The sequence below is a fragment of the Lagopus leucura genome, unplaced genomic scaffold, assembly GCF_019238085.1.
Source record: "Lagopus leucura isolate 7727_CA_CO unplaced genomic scaffold, USGS_WTPT01 Super-Scaffold_100004, whole genome shotgun sequence".
Classification (NCBI taxonomy): Eukaryota; Metazoa; Chordata; class Aves; order Galliformes; family Phasianidae; genus Lagopus; species Lagopus leucura.
The window spans coordinates 12,633,743-12,653,348 of record NW_024962264.1 but is presented as its reverse complement, the minus strand read 5'-3'; the positions used below and the strand labels follow the sequence as shown (position 1 = coordinate 12,653,348).

General features: G+C 34.1%; 1 protein-coding gene across 4 annotated transcripts in view; it reads left to right on the top strand.

Moving 5' to 3' along the window:
- LRBA (LPS responsive beige-like anchor protein) overlaps positions 1-19,606 on the top strand; it is a 367,079-nt gene that overhangs the window by 328,572 nt on the left and 18,901 nt on the right. For 3 of the 4 annotated variants that reach the window (XM_042870631.1, XM_042870630.1, XM_042870633.1), the window contains 4 exons: positions 1,000-1,192; positions 4,006-4,068; positions 6,032-6,187; positions 10,951-11,118. In XM_042870631.1, coding sequence (XP_042726565.1) covers positions 1,000-1,192; positions 4,006-4,068; positions 6,032-6,187; positions 10,951-11,118 — 580 coding nt within the window. The remainder of the gene's footprint in view (positions 1-999; positions 1,193-4,005; positions 4,069-6,031; positions 6,188-10,950; positions 11,119-19,606) is intronic. The other variant, XM_042870632.1, reaches the window with a different exon arrangement.

The following is a 19,606-nucleotide window of genomic DNA, read 5'->3' as shown; positions in this document are numbered from 1 at the left end:
CTGTAAATAGGAATGCAGAGAGCAATATGTTTTTCTAAGTACTCTTAATAACTTTTTAAAAAGGAGTGATAATAAAAATGCAAATGTATTTAATTTTTTTATTAGTTTTGTATAAATATACATTAGATGTATATAGTCACATATACATATATGTAAGGAAAGATTGCAGGGGGAAAATAGCCAAGAACACTTCCTTGATGTTCTAACACAGTTACTAGAAAAACACAAGTACTGAAGCAATATGGCTACTGGTGACTAAGATGGTTGCATTTCTGTATCTCAGTGGAATTTTGAAATGAAACCTAAAAATATTCTGTTGAAAATGAATCTGGATTCACTTCCGTTAGTGTTTCTAGAGACAGTGCAAGGTAGTGTCTGTAATCATGTTCACTTTATATTTTTTACAACTGCATTTAATTACATTTGTCCTTTGAAACACATTTGCACTGAAGTCTTCTGCTTTGCATTCATAAATCTTATGATTGTACACCAGAAATATACACAGAACATATATCTAGGCTATGTGTGTATCTGTTTATTTTAATGTACTTTTATGTTCTCATCTGGCTTATAGAAAATTGTAGCCTGCCAACTTAATGCAACTTGAGATAATCTCTGGAAGCAGGAATTTTTTTTATTTTTTTTTTGTTCCCTCCTGCTTTCCTTGACCTGCTATCTCTGCAGATATGAAGGAGAATTTCTTTGGCAGAGATAGGTGATCGGAAACTTTCAGTTTAATCTTCAGGGATCTGCATCAAATTTTATATATAGACACACTTGTTCAGCAAAGCTCAGCATAATTGCATAAAGGATTTCCATCTAAAATGTATCTAAAATGGTTGTTTCCACAAGCTTCTCTGCTATTTTTGCATTTTCTTTTCATTGCAACTGCTTTGGATCTTCTGAGTTTTAATGCAGTCTTCCTTTTCTTGTCTTGTCTTCTCTTCTCCACCCCATGTTTTCCCATGTATTTGGGTTCTTGTTGTGTGCACTCAACAGTATCTCCTCCTGCAGAGCCCGCTGATGTTCACAGACCAAGCTCAACAGGATGTTATCATGGTTCTAAAGTTCCCATCCAACTCCCCTGTCACTCATGTAGCAGCCAACACCCAGCCTGGTCTGACCAATCCTGCTGTGATCACAGTTACTGCCAATAGGCTATTTGCTGTAAATAAATGGCATAACCTTCCTGGTAAGTAAACTAAAGTAAGTAGCATGAGAAATCACTGCATGTCAAGCTGTACATTTAATATCTGCAGAGCTGTTTGAAATTTTTAGTGTGAAATCTAACTTCGATTCATTGATACAGTATGATACAGTATGCTCTTCATATGGATTTAGTTTCTCCTAAGAAGAAGCCATCTGAACTCTTGTGTAGTGAGATGTGTATTACACAAAAAGTACGGAATAACCAACTGTTTTGGGAAAAAAAAACAAAACTCTTTCCATGCCAACAAGCAAGAAGACAAAAACAGTATACCCCTGTTTGATCATAATAAGCAGTCACACTATTCCTCTTCAGTTTCTTTTTCAATCAGATGATGGAAAGTTGCACAATATCATGTCAAAGAAAATTCAGAGCATGAGAACTTGGCTGAAGTGTTTTTTGCTACCTTTTTCTTGCTTATCATTAACATAATAGCCTAATGTTAAAGTCACACAATGAGAATTAAAAGTTAAAAAATGTATGAGAAGTCAGTATCTTCTGTAACTCAAACATCTCAAAGTTATTAGGTACTTATCTATTTGTTAGTATGAGAGGAAAACATTATATCAATTCCCATAGGAACCGGTTTAATTAATTGTCCTTTCAAAAATATGTTGAACCATTCTGTTTTCAGTTGTAATTTTCACTAATCCCAGAAGGACTCATCTTCCTTTCCCCAGTATGTCAGTCTCAGGCCCAAACCCATAAAATGTAGTTTTGTTTTGGTGCTTTGCAAGTAAATCTGGTTAGAGGCTTTTCAAAAAAAAGAAAAAAAGACCTTCTACTCAAGTATCTTAAATAGAAGATATGTGTACCAAATTAATGCTATAATCACTGAAATTCCTGCAGTCCTTGGTTACATTTTGAAAATAGCCAGATGACTCCCACCCTTCTTTCTAATTCTTACAAACTGCCTCTCAACTTTGTTAAAATAGAAACATCAGTGCCTTATTTCAGTCAATCAAAAAATGCTTAAAAACAAAGGTGGGAAAGGAAAGGAGGCTTGTCTGGATAACAGCTTATGAGCAAAAAGTATTTACAAAGCTCTTTACGTTTGTTTGAAAGGAGGATGACAATATCCTCTCATACCTTGAATGTGTGACCTTGGCATATAACACTCACGCTTCTAAAAAGGAGTCTGAGGATGTGCAGCAGTCACACAAAGAGAAGAGGTTCTAAAGTGGTAGGTTGATGCTAATTTCCTCACAAGTCTGTTGGCTGACGATCTGTGAGCAAACAAACAATTGATGAGAGTAGCAACTGCTTGTTGGTTGTAGAAGTCAACTGTTATGAGTCAAACAGAACCTTTAGATTTTGATTTTTTCCCTCCTCTCCTTTGAAAGGGAGAGCAGTAGTCTTTAGCATCACTGTTTTTTTAATGTAGAAACATTTTTCATCTGTCCTGCTTTTACCAAGTGCTGGAGAATATTGACAGTAAAAGACAAAAACTCAGATTGTAACCAAGCAAAAACCCCCAATATAACCAAAAAAACACTGCACCCCTCCCTACTCCGCCACCATACTGATCAAGCCTCCAAGCTATTAATGGTATACCATGTTTAAGATATCTAGATAAGGACATCTGAAATAAGCCTTCACTATTGTTGCCCTCAAATTTTATACCAAAATGGAGTTTACTAGGTTTAGAGGACTGGTGTCATTGCAATTCCTTATCTCCTACTGTGGGCATACTATTGTCTTTACTAATGAGACATCATGATAAGAAAGTTAAGTTGCCAGGTGACCACTGATATGTAATTAATAATCTCATTCTTGCGTTTGTATGAGTTTAGTGGCTTTGCTGATACCTAATGACACTCTATCTATTTTGTCATGTGGATTTCCTTTTTTGATCTGCATTAGTGTTTCATTACAATAGTGTTTTGACTTCCCAATTACTTATGAAGCCATTCAATCCACGCTGATTTTTATATTAAGCTATGGAGGGGTAGGTGGAAAACTCATAGATGTAGTAAGTACTCAGCCATTATGTAAGTATATATATGTATATATATATATATTGGCTGAGTACATATATGTACTCAGCCAATATGTAAGTATTCAGCCATTATGTTTTCTTCCACTTCCAAAAATGTCTTGGGCTGTTTGGTGGAGGTTGCCTGTTTGATTTTAGTGAAGCTGTGGAAAAAAAGGCTTAAAAAGAAAAAAAAAAAATCTGAAGGAAAATTTAGGAGGTAAACATCTCAGCAGTGTGCCAGGTTCTCAGATGAAATGTGGGTCTGCAGAATTATATATTAACTTCTATGCAAACTTGCAAATAAATAGTTTTTGATGATAGATGATTCTTTAAATACTGCATGACAATGAGATTTCCCCGGCTGCATCATAAACTGACTTTAAAAAAATGTCCTTTGTGCTTCACTTGTTCAAAGCACTGCTTTAAAAAGTAAAGAGGAAAATAGTATCTGCTACAGTCAGCAGATGGTTGTCACATTTTGTTTTCAGTGCTCTTTACCACTTAATTTTGTTTTGTTGCGACAGGAGAGGTTGCCAGTAAAGCATCTGCTAGAGCTTATGGCTCAGGACCGGAGCTGCTGCTGATGGCATACATTCAGAATAGCACTAATCTAAAATAAATGTTTAATAAGCAGTCTGTGAAAGCACCTGGATTATTTATTTATTTGTTTACTTATTTATTTTTTAATTCAGATGGTGCAGAAAAATCTTGGATGGTTAAATAAAAAAGAAGGGGACATTGCTTTGATGTATAAAATGTTTGTGGCACCCCATTTAAAAAAAAAATGCAGCATTTTAAAATCTTTTTTCCTGAATTGCAGCTCATCAAGGTGCTGTACAAGACCAGCCTTACCAGCTGCCAGTGGAAATCGATCCTCTCATAGGTCTGTCACTTCCTTCTCTCTTTGCGATTCATTAAGCTCTGTATGGTGGCCCTGAAGTGTAGATTACGGTTGTTTTTCACTTGCTGGTTGCTGGGAATGGAATTTTCCTGATAAACCATTTGCATGCAAATTGGAATGCAATGAGCTGTGGCTATGCTGGTATTTCATCAACTCCCCCTCGTTGGTTTGCCTAATTTGAACAGGCCTAGGACGCGTGTCAGTGAAAATTAATATGGATGCTGTAATAATGTGTGATTGAGAATGTGCATGAAGTACTGTCAGGATAATATTGGATCTTTTCATCACTCAGACTTGTTGATGAGCAGGAGCGAGGCACGTTATGATGAATTGGTGCACTGGTAATGTGATGGAGCTCCTTTGCTGAGGAAATTTTCATAATAACAGTGGGGTTCTTAACTGCACCGTGTTGTGAAAAATAAAACCACGGTGCCAGGGCTTTATCATTAAAGGAGATCAATCCTTTCTTCATAGACCTGCTGTTCAGGCTGAGGGTATTAATGTGTAATTGCAGAGCAGTTTTAAAGTTGAAATATATGGCCCGCTCAGTTTTAGCATTGAGATACTAGTATTCATTTTGCAAGGATATTGCATCTTTTGATCACCATCGCTAGTTAAATCTGCGTATGTTTTCCTTTTATTAGAAAGGGGTGGCTGAATGTCTCACTTCTATTTAATGACTCAGTGTAATAGATTCGATTCATGATTTTTTATTTATAGAGGTTTAGTAGTTTACATAGAGCTGATTTTTTCTATTAACATGGATAGGGTTTGGTCAGTTATTTCATAAAGACCCATACTTCGGGGAGTGTGTACTTGGAGTATAACTTCGGAGCCTGTAGCATGGCTAATTGAACCTTAAATGTGATCAGAAAAGGAAAAGCCCAAGCAACTTCAAATCAGAATACAAGCAAGCTGTCTGACAGTTCACGGGAGCAAAAATAAAGGATTTTTCTTTTTTCCTTTAATTCTGTTAGAGTGCAAACTGAGCTCTTTTTTTAAACTAGCAATTTCAGGATGGAAGTTTAAGAAAAAAATAAGTGATTCAAGTAATTATAAAAGCATTGAACAAACAGCAAAAATGAACATCTCTAGATAGGGGTGGAATGACAGCTCTGTCAACCTGTGAGAATTAATTTCTAAATTGAGTATGCACATCGGTAGAATCTGCATGGAATCAGTATGTCGATACAGGCTGTTGCCATGCAGCCATTTTGCTAGACAAATTCTGTAATCACTAAGTCCAGAATAATAAGGGTATAATTAAACCATTTTATATAGATTGTAAAATTATTTTCCCAAAATTTTGTAAGCACTTCTCTCTGAAAAAAAAATTATTAATTGTAATTTATAATGAGTAAAATGGGCTATAACTCTCTTTCCTGAAATAACTTCAATTTCAAAAATAATATGTTTGGAGCAGGAAATATATTTTTTACTTTAAAGCCTGCTATCAAATAGATCTTAAAATAAATAAATATCACTGTAATAGAAAAATAAACAACAAATCACATTGGGTCGGTCTGATGATTTTTCTACACTTTGTGATATATACATCTACCTATCTCTCTGTTTTATCATTAGTTTCCATTTTTTTTTCTCTTCATTTTTAAATTCTGTTCTCTGCTAGGAGAAGTTTTAGAACAGAAATCTTAGTGCATTTTTATATGTCATTCATTTTATCAATCTTTCGTTTATATTTGTCAGGTGCATTTTACTTAAAAAAAGGATTTCTTCTATTCTGGAATATATACTACAAGGAATTGTCATTGTTCCCAGAAGTGTAATGAGTATTTTATAACAAAAATAGAAAGAAAATGTCCCTGCCACAAAAAGTAGTAGCAGTAAGAAATAGTTTAGTTGTGATCATAAAGGTTCTAAAATGTGCCTTTGTTCTCTGTATGCAGATGCTGAAATTTCTTGATTTTTGTGTCTTTCTGTTCAGCCAGCAATACAGGTATGCACAGAAGGCAAATCACTGACCTTTTAGACCAAAGCATTCAGGTACATTCCCAGTGTTTTGTGATCACCTCTGACAATCGTTATATCTTGGTTTGTGGCTTCTGGGACAAGAGTTTCCGAGTTTATTCTACCGATTCAGGTAATGTATTTTTAAAATACGGGAATAGGCTATAAGATTTTCTGTTTATCATCAAGCTACTTGTTCAAGTAAAGAAGGAACGGAAAGAGTGAGAGGGGGGTGGGAGGAGAGAGTAGAGTATGCATTTATTCCTCTATTGATAAATATTTCTCAAATCTTTTCTTACCTACTTTTACTGTGTATTGTATACCATCATTTTCTTGGATTGATGGCAAACACGATAAGGAACTCTTGGTTGGCCATAGCATTATACTTCAAATTCCAAATGATTAGATGAAAGTCATACCTGCTCTTACACTAGTTTGACAAGTAAAAGGTTCTAATGAGGTTTTCGGAAGCTTGATGTATGAGAACAATCAATTTCTTAGAGCACTTCCTTGAATTTAAGCCTGTTTGGCTTTGAGCACCATAGAACTTTTTAAATAATATACAAGCAGGCATTGTAGAATAAATACAAACCCTTCCACCGCAAGAATAGAAATTAAGTCTTGAAATCTGGTAAATAAGTGCTTATGAAAGCCTTTGAAAGCTATGATATACTAAAAAAATTGATTTGGAACCTCTGAATTCTTTTGTTTAACATAAACTGATCAAAAGAATGGCAGCAGTTAAATTAGTCTGTCAGCTGGCATGTATCCAAACACTTGAATTCACGCATGTGTCATGCTAAATAGAAAAGAATCTTTCGTTGTAAGAGCCGAAGGAATTTAAATGCCATGGAGTCCCCAGAAAAAAAATAGGTCTGATTTTCGCCCTTTCATTATCTTATAATAGAAATAGTGACCTCACTGCAAGGTATTTCTTTGGGATTAATGACTCGATGTAGTTAATGTATGTGTGTGCCATCAAGCTTTCCAGTAGGTTATTAATCTATAAGGAATATCATATGTGTTTGTCATAATTTTTTAAATACATAAGTTAGCAGTGTTTTTCACATTTGGCAAACAAGATGTTTTGCAAAAGAGGACGTCTTTACTGAAATTCTCATTGCACATTTTAACAGGACAACATATCTGTCATTTTTGTGGTTTTAAATCCTTAAGTTCAAGTGAGAAGCTCCATTTCTTTTGTGTTGACTGACTTTAATTCATTATATAGACATTTTATTAGACTCAGTTAAGTTTTCTCATTGATGAAAATAAATTTACATAAAACCTCTGAATTTAAAGATCTTGACAGAATTTACCTAGCAATAATGAACAGTCAGTGTATATATTCTTTGATTTACATGGATAGCTATTTTCTTCTAATGCTGGAGGATATATTTTATTTTGTGTCTGTGAAAGAAACCTGTGTTATTTTGTGAGTTTTCACCTATATCAATATTAACTATAAATAGAGACTGTGGGCACTGTAACAGGCTTCCCAGCCAAGTGGCCCCGGCCCCAAGCTGCCAGGAGTTCAGTAGTGTCTGACAACACTCTCAAACATAGGGTTCGAATTTTTGGATGTTCCTGTGTGGAGCCCAAATGTGGACTCAGTGATCCTTGTGGGTTTCTTCCAACTCAGGATATTCCACGATTCTGACTATTTTGTTATGATTTCTGTGTATAAGTCAGATACATCGGGTGTTTTGATACTATCATAATTACGATTACAAGCAAAATAAAATTGTCAAAGAAGTATCAGCAAATTTGTATTGTTTGTGTCTCCAGTTTGTACAGCAACTCTGGCTGTAGCTTAAGTATCATAAATTCAGTTGTAATTTATTTTGCTTGGAATTAAAATGAGAATATAGCGGTAAAATGCTACTCTGAAATCAGCAGAACAGCAAAGGAAAAAGGTGATAGAATCAATAAGGCATAATAGCAAGTTATCACAAGTGTTGAATTCAATTATGTTGTAGCTCTGAGACAAAAAGAGGTTCTCTTTCTTAATAGATTTTGGGGCTTTTGTTTTAACAGAAAATACCTTCAGCATAAACCATAGGTTCTCAGCACAGCACAAGCACAATAAAGTATTTCTTCAGCAGCAGGAATGGTTTCTAGACAGCTTTTGAGATTCAGTTGCACAGAGACTTGAGTCTTATTTTTCTTTTAATTATTTGTAGAGTACCTGTCAAATAAAACACTGGAAAATTTTGTTTTCTCAAAAAGGGATATCTGAGCACATATGGTTATGTTTGATTTTACTGTATAGAGAGGAAAACTTGTTTTAAAGGAGAGAGACAAGAAAGTTGTGGAACTCATATGAGATTAATGAATTATTTTTTTTAATAATATGAAAAGCTAAACATATATTTCTTACTTAGATGATTTTGATGGAATTTACTGAGCCTTAGTCCCTGATAACAAAGTAAACCTAACAAGGGCAATGACATGAACAACTGTCAAATAGACTTGAAAAATGTTTGTTTTCTAGTATTGAACCTATAGAGTATAATTGGAAGAGAAATCTATAACTCTGTTATGTTTATAACATAAACTTATGTTCTAGAAGCATAAATCTCCTCAAATATTTGAATACCTAAGGGTGTATAATTGAAAAATATGTTATATAGCAAAATTACTTTCAAATCTAAACCAGGTAATTGCTGACTTGAATTTTCAAGGTAGAAGTACACACTTTGTAAGATTTTCTTGTCTCTTGCCAAAAGGAGGTTATGCCTGTGTCTCACTGCTCTGAAGTTCAGTAATTTGTTGACTGGTTAGCATCTTGGAGAGTTATGTTACTGTGGTCCAAATGAAAGCCTTGGTATACACAGATAAAGACGTACTCAATTATTGAAAGATAAGGGTAGATCTGTACATTAGGTATAACTTCCAGGGTGTTGTCCCTTCCAGTCCGAAAATGATCCTTGGGTCGCACTTCATATCACAGTTTGTTTTGGAGAATTAACTCATAATTTTTGCCAGCATTTCATTTTAAATCTCATGCATGAGTTTCAGTTAAGCTACATCACCTTATTCTTACATTTTGTCCAGGTACCCAAAGTAATTCTCCATTTCAGAAGATACTTATAACTTTCTCTTGATTTTGCTGGTTTTCTCCACTTTAATGCAATTAAATTTTAGATCTTTTGTTATAAATCAGGCTATTAGTATATTTGTGTCCTTTCATCAGAACCACTTGCTTAAGTGTTTTGTTATTATTTGTGTTACTCAGTGTTTTGTAGTTATTAGTTATATCAATACAGTGACCTTACATTGTGTAGGAAGAGCTATGACTGCTTCCCACTACTCACATTATATGACTGGCAAACTGTTGTTAACTCATGCACCAAAATAAGTTATAAATACATGACTAATTTGAGTCCCACCACTAATTTGTGCTGCTGCTTGTCATACCACCAGTTTCTTTCTTTTAAAACACTTTACAGGTCATTTTATTTCATGTGTTTTTTCCAAAGCCACCACTTTATTACTTCTTCTATTCTTTCAAATTCTTTATTAAGTTCAAAGTGCAAATGGGTACACGATCTTTTGGGCTGAGGAATCCCAGGCTACATATTAATTTTTTAATCATGTTGTTGGTTGCAGAATTTGTCCTAGCCCAGGTTACTACAGTAAGCCAAGTAGGCTCAGAAGAAGCATGTGTGTGTGTATCATTTGTCCTTTCTCTGCAAGATCTGCAATTGCTAAGCTTCAGCAAATCCTTTGAGAGGGATTTCAGCACTTACACTCTCATTTCATGGAATCACAAATGCTGCTAGCAGATCCAGAAACCAGCAGGACCCCTAATATTTTTATTTATTTATAATTATCTGCTCTGGACGAGCCAGCCCCGGCGAGTGATTTCCACTGCCTTCAGCCATATTGCTGAAGAAGGAACTGTCCCCACCTGTTCATTTTCCCTCTTTCAAGGTGATCTGGCAGAGATCTCCTGTGATAGACAATTACATGTGTTCGCTCTCCAACTCACAAATCCACTCCACGCTAGTATCCAAATTTACATTTTTTTTTCTGAAAGTATTGTTTGGATTAGTTAACTTTAGATGTAATAGTGATGTTAATGTTATATACGCTGCTGAATCGCACATTTTAACTGTCTGGGCTTTTCTTAAAACTTTTTTGTATCAGTCAAAGTTCCAAGAATTTGTTCTGTGTGATGGATGGAAATATTTTGTGTTTGGAGTGGTTTTTTTGTTTGTTTGTTTGTTTGTTTTTTTTTTTTTTTTTGCCAGGTTTATAATCAAAGGTTTTTTTTTTAACATTCCAGAAATTCTTAAAAACAAAAGATGTTGGTTCAAATAATTGGCAAGTGTATGTTAATGGAGAAACTATGACACAAGTGTAATTTTTTTTAACTGACATTCATCTTTTTTTTTTCTTTGAAAGAGATGTTCAAAAGCTGGACATGCTGTATTTTGTAGGCAGCTCTCATACTGTCTATTTATTCTGGATCCTATATGTTTTGAAATCTGTTTGCCACATCATTATCAGATTTCCATGTTATTTTCTGCTGTTTTTTTTTTTCTTCAGTAAGCTTCCTTTAAATTTGCTTTAAAAGCAAACTGTGCCATGTTTACATCCTGTAGAGTGAGTGTAAGTATATTGATGATTTAAAAAAACCAACCTACTAAGGCTTAGTCAGCCTTTGAATAAAATATAATATTTATGGATTTTTTTTCCAAACTTGTAGACTAGTGCACTTCTTAAGTATTTCCACCAACTCATAAAAAGGAGTAAGAGTCTCTACTATAGTTTTTCTTTGAACCTATTTTTATTAGGACAGTGTTTCTGAAATACTTTATAATGTATTTAATTAGTGACTGGTAAAAAATTAAAGTGGACGTTTAAAACAGTTGATTTAATTTATTTCAGGTAAACTGATGCAAGTAGTATTTGGACACTGGGATGTTGTCACCTGTCTTGCTCGTTCTGAGTCGTATATTGGAGGAAATTGTTACATTCTGTCAGGGTCTCGTGATGCAACATTGCTGCTCTGGTACTGGAATGGCAAAACCAATATCGTTGGTGATAATCCAAGAGGTAAGAAAAACCCATTTCACAATGACGTTGTCTAAATTTTAGTTGATTGAATGTCTGACAAAATTTTTGGAAACTCTAATGTCAAGATATGCCATTTCCTGTTTGTATTCATGCTCCATTCTAGTTTAAGTAATTGAGCACAAACAGTGCCTGTTTTCCAGCACAAGGAGAACTCATTTTTAAATTACACGGTACTGAACTTTACAAACATGTACTTCTACTTGTCACTTATTAAACTGGGGAGGAGTGGCTCTGGGAGTTGGAGAATGGAAATGTTTTCTTGTATTTCTTGATCAATCTGAGATCTTTTTCTCTCAAACTCGGGATTCCGTGAAAGACCAGTGTTTGAGTTGTTTAAAACAAAAAAGAATAGATATCACTATAATGCAGACTGCATTGTGTGCAACTGTAATCTTACCTGTACAGGTTCTCACTGTTAGCCATCAATGGAGTTATGCAGATACTGCATTTTAATTTAGACCAGGGTACTGGAATGATATGTTAAATGGGCTGAGTGGGATGTTTATCTAAAAGAAGGAGGCAAAAACGTTTTTTATTTAAACTTTGGTAGGGTGTGATGTGCTTAATCTTAGGTCTTGTGTATTTGCCTGCTCTCTGCAAAAGATAAAACGGACACCTGGAAAACAAGAAGGTTTGTTATATCTGGAATATACTGCAGTTACAACTGACTTAGAATTTCTTACAAAGTATGAGTATTCAATAGCTTCCAAGACAATCAGTTTGGTAAAGTGTTAGAAAGAAAAAAAAAAAAGAGGTTCAACTGCAATTGCATCCTATGAGCCATTTTGGAGTAACACAAACTAGTAAACTCAACTGTTCAGTGTCAGAACCAATATCTGAATCTCATTTGAAAATTCCTAGATGTTGATTGTTATTTGAAGGCTATTCAAACATTGCAGGATTTTCAGGTGGAGAATGTGAGCAGCCTTATCAGCATTTTCTTTCCAACACTGATTCAGTGGATGGGACCTTTTGGACAGGTCCAACATAATGTTATGAGCATTGTAAAATAAATATGGTTTTGGTTGGGGAACAAATTCACTGCAAATATTTTACATGTATTTTGCAGTCTTATCAATTTAAAGAAAATGCAAACTTGCGTTTAATAGTGCTTTATAATGCACTATTTCTGCAGAGCTTGTAATCCTGAAAACTCTGAAATCTATGAAAGGAATTTAAGAACTTGATAGGTTAGTCAAGTAAGCTTGTAAATCCTAAAGGGATAAGCTGTCTTTTTGAGGAGAAAGTCCTAAACTCATGTGAAGCAGATAACATCTCCAGGTTTGTGTCCTTACACTGTATTCAAAGCTAGCAAGAACAGTCTATCTTTGCAGATTTCTGGGCCTGTCCTGAGTATTTATTCTTGTTGAATATGTGCTGCAGTTTTGGATGCTTGCCTGTTTTATGAGAAGACCTTGAGTGCTCCTTTATGGCCTTAGCATATCACATATGATATATATATATATATATATATATATATATAATGTATGTATATAGTGATATATATTTTGTGATATATATATATTACAATACTCAGATTTTGTATTGATTAGAGTGTTCTTTATTTTTTTTATATGATTCATTGGCTATCTTCTCTGACAAAGATTTCTGAGATATTAAAATTTCATAATTTTCAACATTAATGCTAGTTTTACTACTGATTCTCTTTACTTGCAGTCCTACTTACCTTATACTTTAAGAGAAATGCAATTATTTGTGTGACTAGTATTTATCATTATTATTATTTTTTGTGTCTGATATAGCATGCCTAAAAGCCTTTGTAATGAATTTGAATCTCATGGCATTATACATTGGCCTAATGTATATAGAGAAAGACAGTTTCTGCTTCAAAGAGATTATAATCTCATGGATTTAATTTTTCCCAGAAAGAGCTTTGTACAGGGGTCTCTGTTCAATCTTTTGTTGTTTTTTTTTTTTTGTCAGAAATATAAAGCACCAGCAGGTTTGTTAGATTTGGAGCCCTGTTACTGCAACTGTAACTTCCATCTGTTTGTGGGATGCCAGATATTTAACTTGTCTGATGTTGGCATTTGTATTTGAAGCTTATGATTATTATTATTATTTTTACCTCAGAGTATATTTTATTCATTGTCATTTTAGATAGTTTTCTTTTTTTTTATTTATTTATCTCCAGTTTCCATCTTAAAAATAACTTCACAGTTGTTGAATCATCCATGATCATAGCCAAGTCACGATGCTGGAGAAGTTTTAGCAAAAATAATCTCAATCAGAAATATTTCTTTCCTTCTTTCCTAGCTCCTTGTGTCTCTGATGTATATCAGTCAGCAGACAAATACGGCCAAGTTACAGTAAATATTTTGTTGTGCACCTACTAGTTCACCACTTACATTTTATTTCAGTTCCTTTATCTGGTTTCTTTACTTCAGGAAGCATTGTGCTCTTGATCTCTGGCTGCGCGTATTTATGTTTTAGAATGGTACTTAACTCAAGCTGACAAGCCAGGTGGGCTATGGCATATGTGATAAGTAAGTGTTTTGTTTTATAGTATTTATCAAGGACAATACTTCTGGCCAACTGGACTGAATGGAAAAATTCTTTACATTTTTGATTTAACAAAAGAAATATGTTAGCAAAATATTAATTGTTTGTATTCTTCAATTTTTAACTTTCATATTGACTTTTTATGGAAATGGTACCTGTGCAGTCACACTGTCTACATACTTTATATGAATCTCAAATGCATTGATCAGTGTGAACCAAATTTGATTAATTTAAATCTCAAAGGTACAAAATCCTGCATGGGATACATCTGTTGAAGACAATTTTTATTCTTTACCAAACAGCTTGATTACATTTAGGTTAAGTCGTTTTTTTCCTTCTTCTCAAATTAAAACCTGAAATTCAAAAAATATTCCACCAAGCTCTTTGATCAAATGTAGAGTTTATTCTTTGTAAATAAATTGTTTTGGAAAACATGGAAATGTGGCAGTACTTCAGTTTGGTGTACAGGCAATGTTTCTGTGCACAATTTCTGACCAAGCCTAGAAATAATTAAGAACAAAGGATTTGAAATAGTTGTATCCCTTAGAAAAGCTCAGAGCCATGTTGAATTCACATTAATTAGCATAATTTACTGTGGAGATGTAAAGTCATTTCTGATAGCATAAGGGGCTTTTATATTTCTTTGCTTGTCATGTGGCTAGCTTTGGGAGGTGGTGGGAGGAAGGAGCAAGAGGATGCAACTTTCCACTTCGTACACCTTGAAGCCCATTTGTGATCTCCATCAGAAGGCTGGTTTTTGCATATTGAAAGACTCTAATCTAATAGCAAAGTACCACATAAAGATGTGGCATACTGCCTCGGGACTCAGAGTTCCTGAACAGGGTATGTACTTCGTGCAGAGGCTGCTCGGGCTGGGCGGTGTTCTTGAACAAGGGAGCAACTTGGCCAGTAGAGAGCAGTGGGAAGGGAGGGGAGGTGAGAAGTGGGAGTAGGAGGGAGGAACTAGATGAGATAGCTCGGGGAAACAGATGAGAGAAGTAATTTGCATATAAATGGTCCGCATCACTTTCAGATCTTACTCTCACTTTGAAGCTCAAGCAGCAACCATTGGTGTTTAGGTATCTCCTAGGCTGAGAGATTGCATTGTACTTTGTAATGACAGATGCTTAGGAAGAGGCTTGGCAGGAACTTTTGTCACCTGATCTATTCCCTTTTTTCAAAGAAGTCTTAACTACACCAATACCATTCTTGACTGATGTTTGTCCAACCTGCTATTAAAAACAGACTGATATATGTGGGGCTCTACAGTCTAGTGTTTTTTGTTTGTTTATTTGTTTTAATTCTAACACTTCTTATGTTTCTGTTCTTTGTTATGTGTAGGAAACATATTCTTTCTTTTGTCTGTAAAACAACTTTCACTTATTTGGATTTCTGTGACCCTCTTTCAGTGTTAATAACCCAATTCTTTCGTTGTTTTTTTGTTTTGTTTTGTTTTGTTTTTAACATAAACCACGTTTTTCTAGACCTCAGACTTATGTTTGTTTCTCCCTCTAAAGTTGTCTTCCTCAACACAGACTCAGCATTGCAGTTGAAGCTTTTCTAGTAATCAGTATAAAACAACCAGTTTTACAGAGGACCTACTTCTCCTCCTCAAGGGATATCTTCTCTGAAAACAGCATGACAGTGTCAATACTTGAAGTCATTGCTATCCAACCTTTTGGCTTGCCTGGTCAGCACTGAGTGAGGAGGAATTGTTTGGGCCATACATACAATATATAATATAGTTAATGTGTGTAAGTAATAAGTGTTTTTTAATTTACGTTTTTTATTAAAATATATCAGAAAAAGAAGGCAAGTGAAACATGAAACTGGCCAGTTGGACACACATACTTTAAGTGTTTAAGCCAATACAAATTTCATTTTATTCTGAAAAATCCCTAATAATCAGTTATTTCTCCTCCTCTGTGCAGTTTGACTGTGAAACCTTATCTTTAAATTTCCTGAATGATATCCATTTTTAGATTTCTCCAGTTTGAATACTCTGTTTGAATGCTAATTCTGCCCCCCAAACAGACTTGCTGCAACTCATGTCTACAAATGTAATTGGCAATCTTATTCTGTCAAATTGGTCATTGAAGAAAATGTTAGACATTACACAATTCAGGAATGTCCATGATGCATTTTCTGTTTTGGCTATGAAGAGCTTTTGGAATACAGCATTCCAACTGGTCTTTTATCTGACCCTTATTACCACCTTCCAACCTATTCTGCTGTTTTCTATATGAAATTGGTAGTGTGAAACTCCTGGTGTCATTACTGAAGTCATGTTATGTGGCATTTTCCTGACCAGATGTCTTATTTCTTTGCCAGTGCAGGAAAAAAAAATTGCTTTGACATGATTTGTTCATGACAAATCCAAATCAGTGTTACTCCATTTGTTTGCTTTGAGGAAACTGTGTACAAATATTCTGCTAGCATTTTTCTGTTTATTGGAGTTGAGTGGGCAACTTTCTAATTTCTCAGTTCTTCTTTTTCCTAATTCTTAAAGATTTTTTTTCTTAGCTTTGCAGAACCTTATCTAGTCTCTGTAAAACGCCAGTTATAATTGGAATTATTTAGTTTCATTTTCAGAGTGTTTCCATATCACAATTACCAGGCCAACTGAGTTGCAAACATTTACCTTATTTAGGTGTTCTCTATTTGAGACAATAGCTCTCATTGCTGCTTTTACTTCCACTTGTTGCCTGACTGCAGCTTGTCTTGCTATTAAAGATTTTACTTAAAATAGTTCAGAATGCCTGGCATTGATACTGCTTGCTGTTCACTGAATAGCAGATCAACTTCACGTGAAATTGTTAACGTATTCTTATGATTACAGAATGATTGCTGCTCCCTATTTCTTTGCTAGTTGCATCTCTTCCATCCTTGCCTGTTTTTGTCCTTCCTTGTTCGTACATCATTGCCTAAAATGATACAAAAAAAAAGTCTCACCTATTTTAATCTTTCTGCCTGACTTTTTTCCTGTATTTGCAGTCACTGAAGAACTTTCAGCTGTGCCAGCTGGTGCTGGTGTCTTGATGTCTATCTTATCACTCTTTTGCATTGCAGTAGTTTTTGCTGGTATTTATTTACCTTTTTTTTTTTTCCTGTAGACTAACTTCCCATGAGATCCTAAAAAACGTTGGCCTATGTATGTTGAAACCTTTCTTCCCCAAATACTTCAAGAAGCTTTCGTTTGTCCTTGTTTTTCTTGCTTTTTATAAAGCATCTTGAGCATTCTGTTATCTTAACTTTCATATTAGTTCCTTTCGTTGTTGAGTTTTTTATTTCTTTTTCTATGTTGATTATAATTGTATCTTGTAAGTCATCTGAAGTACTTTCTTACATCCATTTCCTCCGTTCTTTCTTAATGATTTCTCACCTCTGCCTGCTAGGTAGAAGTAGTCAGAATAGTGAATTTCAGTCTATCTTTAAATTATTTTGTTGCTTAATTTGTTTTGTTTTCGTTGTAGTTCTCTTATTTAGCTGTACTTTCTGGAAGGAGAGGTATACAATGGTTAATTTAATCATTTACATTTTGTTTATGCTTATAAGAAAGTAGGCACTTCCATAGTCGAGGTAAAGATGAAGTGCTATTCTGCTGTCTTTGCATTAAATTCATAGATTATGATGAGACTGTTCTGCTACTTAAAAAAAATTATGCAGATTTGATCTTAATTATTTTCAATTTTTCTTTTTTGAAAAAGGAAAGGATTTAATTGTGAAATTTTGTTTGCTTAATGAAACCAATACTTAACCAATAAGAGTATCCAGTACTAGTGAAATACAGAGTCAGTGTATAACTGTATTACTACCACTAATACTAATGCAATCTCTTTTGAGTTATTGCATTGATCTCCCACACATATGTGAATAAAACAAATTATATTACCTCTTTTATTTTAGCTCATAAAGTTGGAAAATGTTACTCTCTGTGTGTATCACATTTGCATTGTAAGAGTGGCGGTGGTGCTTTCATTGCATAGTTTTATATTTTTTACAAGGTTTTCTATTCAGGTTTTCTGAATTGTTTTAGAGAAATTAAGTGCTTTTAGTAGAGTAGCTGTGTAGCAGAGCACATATGGGAATGTAAGCATGTGTTTTCATACTTGGAGAATTGCAGGATTTAACTGAGATTTAATTGAGAAGATTAATTGAACAATTATTAACATGTATATTCTTAAAATATGTAAAATACATAATCTTTTCAATTTACAAAATCTGAAATCTCCCAGAAGACTCAATGTTCAATCACTAGTTTCTTGTCTTGTCAAATAGCAGTCTATTCTACTTCTGCTAGAAGCTGCATTGTTTTTAGATAGCTACAATTCCTAAATCTGCATTTGAATTTCTGAAAGACTGTTTTTCAATTGGCATGATTATTAAATGAGAGCCATGGTCTGGTGATTAAAGAATTCATTAGTAGAAATTATATTGAGTATAGCAAATTCAAATAAGTCTGTTTTTATGAACTGCTATACACACTTCTCAGTTGGAAAATGCAAACTTTTTATAAATGAAGTCTTGATAATTAATTATTTGCGCCAGTAATGCAAGCGATTTAAACTTTGAAAATATGTCCTGATGGATATTTCTGCATTGGTTGGTACAAAAATAGTGTCATGGGTAATATTTTCTGTGTATGCAGACACAATAATCATGTAAACTGATTATGTGAAGGTTTACATACGTGCTTGCCTTTCTATGCAGTGAATAGTCACACACGTTTCAAGTAGATTATATGCCTGATGTTAACCAGGTAAGAAAAATTCTCTTTGCCTCCTTCCTCATCTTTATTCTCATCCTGAATTTGCCTACATCTTTGTTCCCAAGTTTCTCTATGATTTGGACCTTTGTTTTCTGTTTCAAAACACATCCTAATACTGTAGACAACATTCTACATTTTAAATGTTTATAGGACAAATAATTGTTTAGAATATAATGATTATTTCTCAAACAAAACCATTTTGGAAGTTGTTTACACAAGAATTTGTTCTTAAAAAAAAAAAAATAGTTAAAAAGGTTATACTTGTCAGTATTCTCTTTTCTGCATGTTGTTATGTCCTTAAATCTGTAATTGTGTTAGTTAGAAATTCTGCTATTAATATTGTTAATTTCCATTGAATGGTTTACTATAATGGCTAAAAATGTGCAGAGCCTCCAAACATTGAAATGTTCTTGAAATTTCTGTGACTAGGAAGTCTGTCAATGCCATTCACTGCGGTCAGTCTGCTAAGAAAGGAGAGTTGCTCTACGGTAGTATGGCACTCAATTAAAAACAGCCTCTATGCTCATCTATGTTTTGATTTGCATACGTTGCATTACTGTGTGTGTCCTCCTTTATAAAAAGCCAGTAAATAATTCAGTAATATTTTAATACTGTTTAACTGCAGGCATAACAAATATTCTTTGTTTCTCAAAAATGGATGGACAGAGTAACACAACATTGTATGTAAAGCAAGAATCCTGTAGCACCATCTGCTGGCTTTGAGTTGAAAGATGTGTTTGAGACTGATTCTCTCCAAACTTCTGCTTAGTAAAATATTTATACCATATGTATTCCAACATATTTGGTTAAAAAAAAAAAAAAAAAAAAAACATTTTTACTATAATTTTTCACCTTTTTATTAACATCGTAATGAGAAAATACAGGAGTTATTTGTAATTTATTAATTGAAATAAGAATTTGTCAGGAGTGCTTTTTTAAGTGTGGCTGTAAAAAGAAAGGGAATAGTTTTTAGTTTTTGTATTTGAACTTCAGCAAGTGCAGTGTTAAGTTTTTTCATTATTTTAAGTCAAATTTAGTAGAATTTATTTTATAGAGAAGACCCACAAGGCGAAGAAGACTATGCAAAGCATGTAAGGGTAACAACCACTAAATATCCTTGTACCTAATATTTATTGTGTTATTCGATGCTGTTTGTGAAAATTCCATGAAAGCATA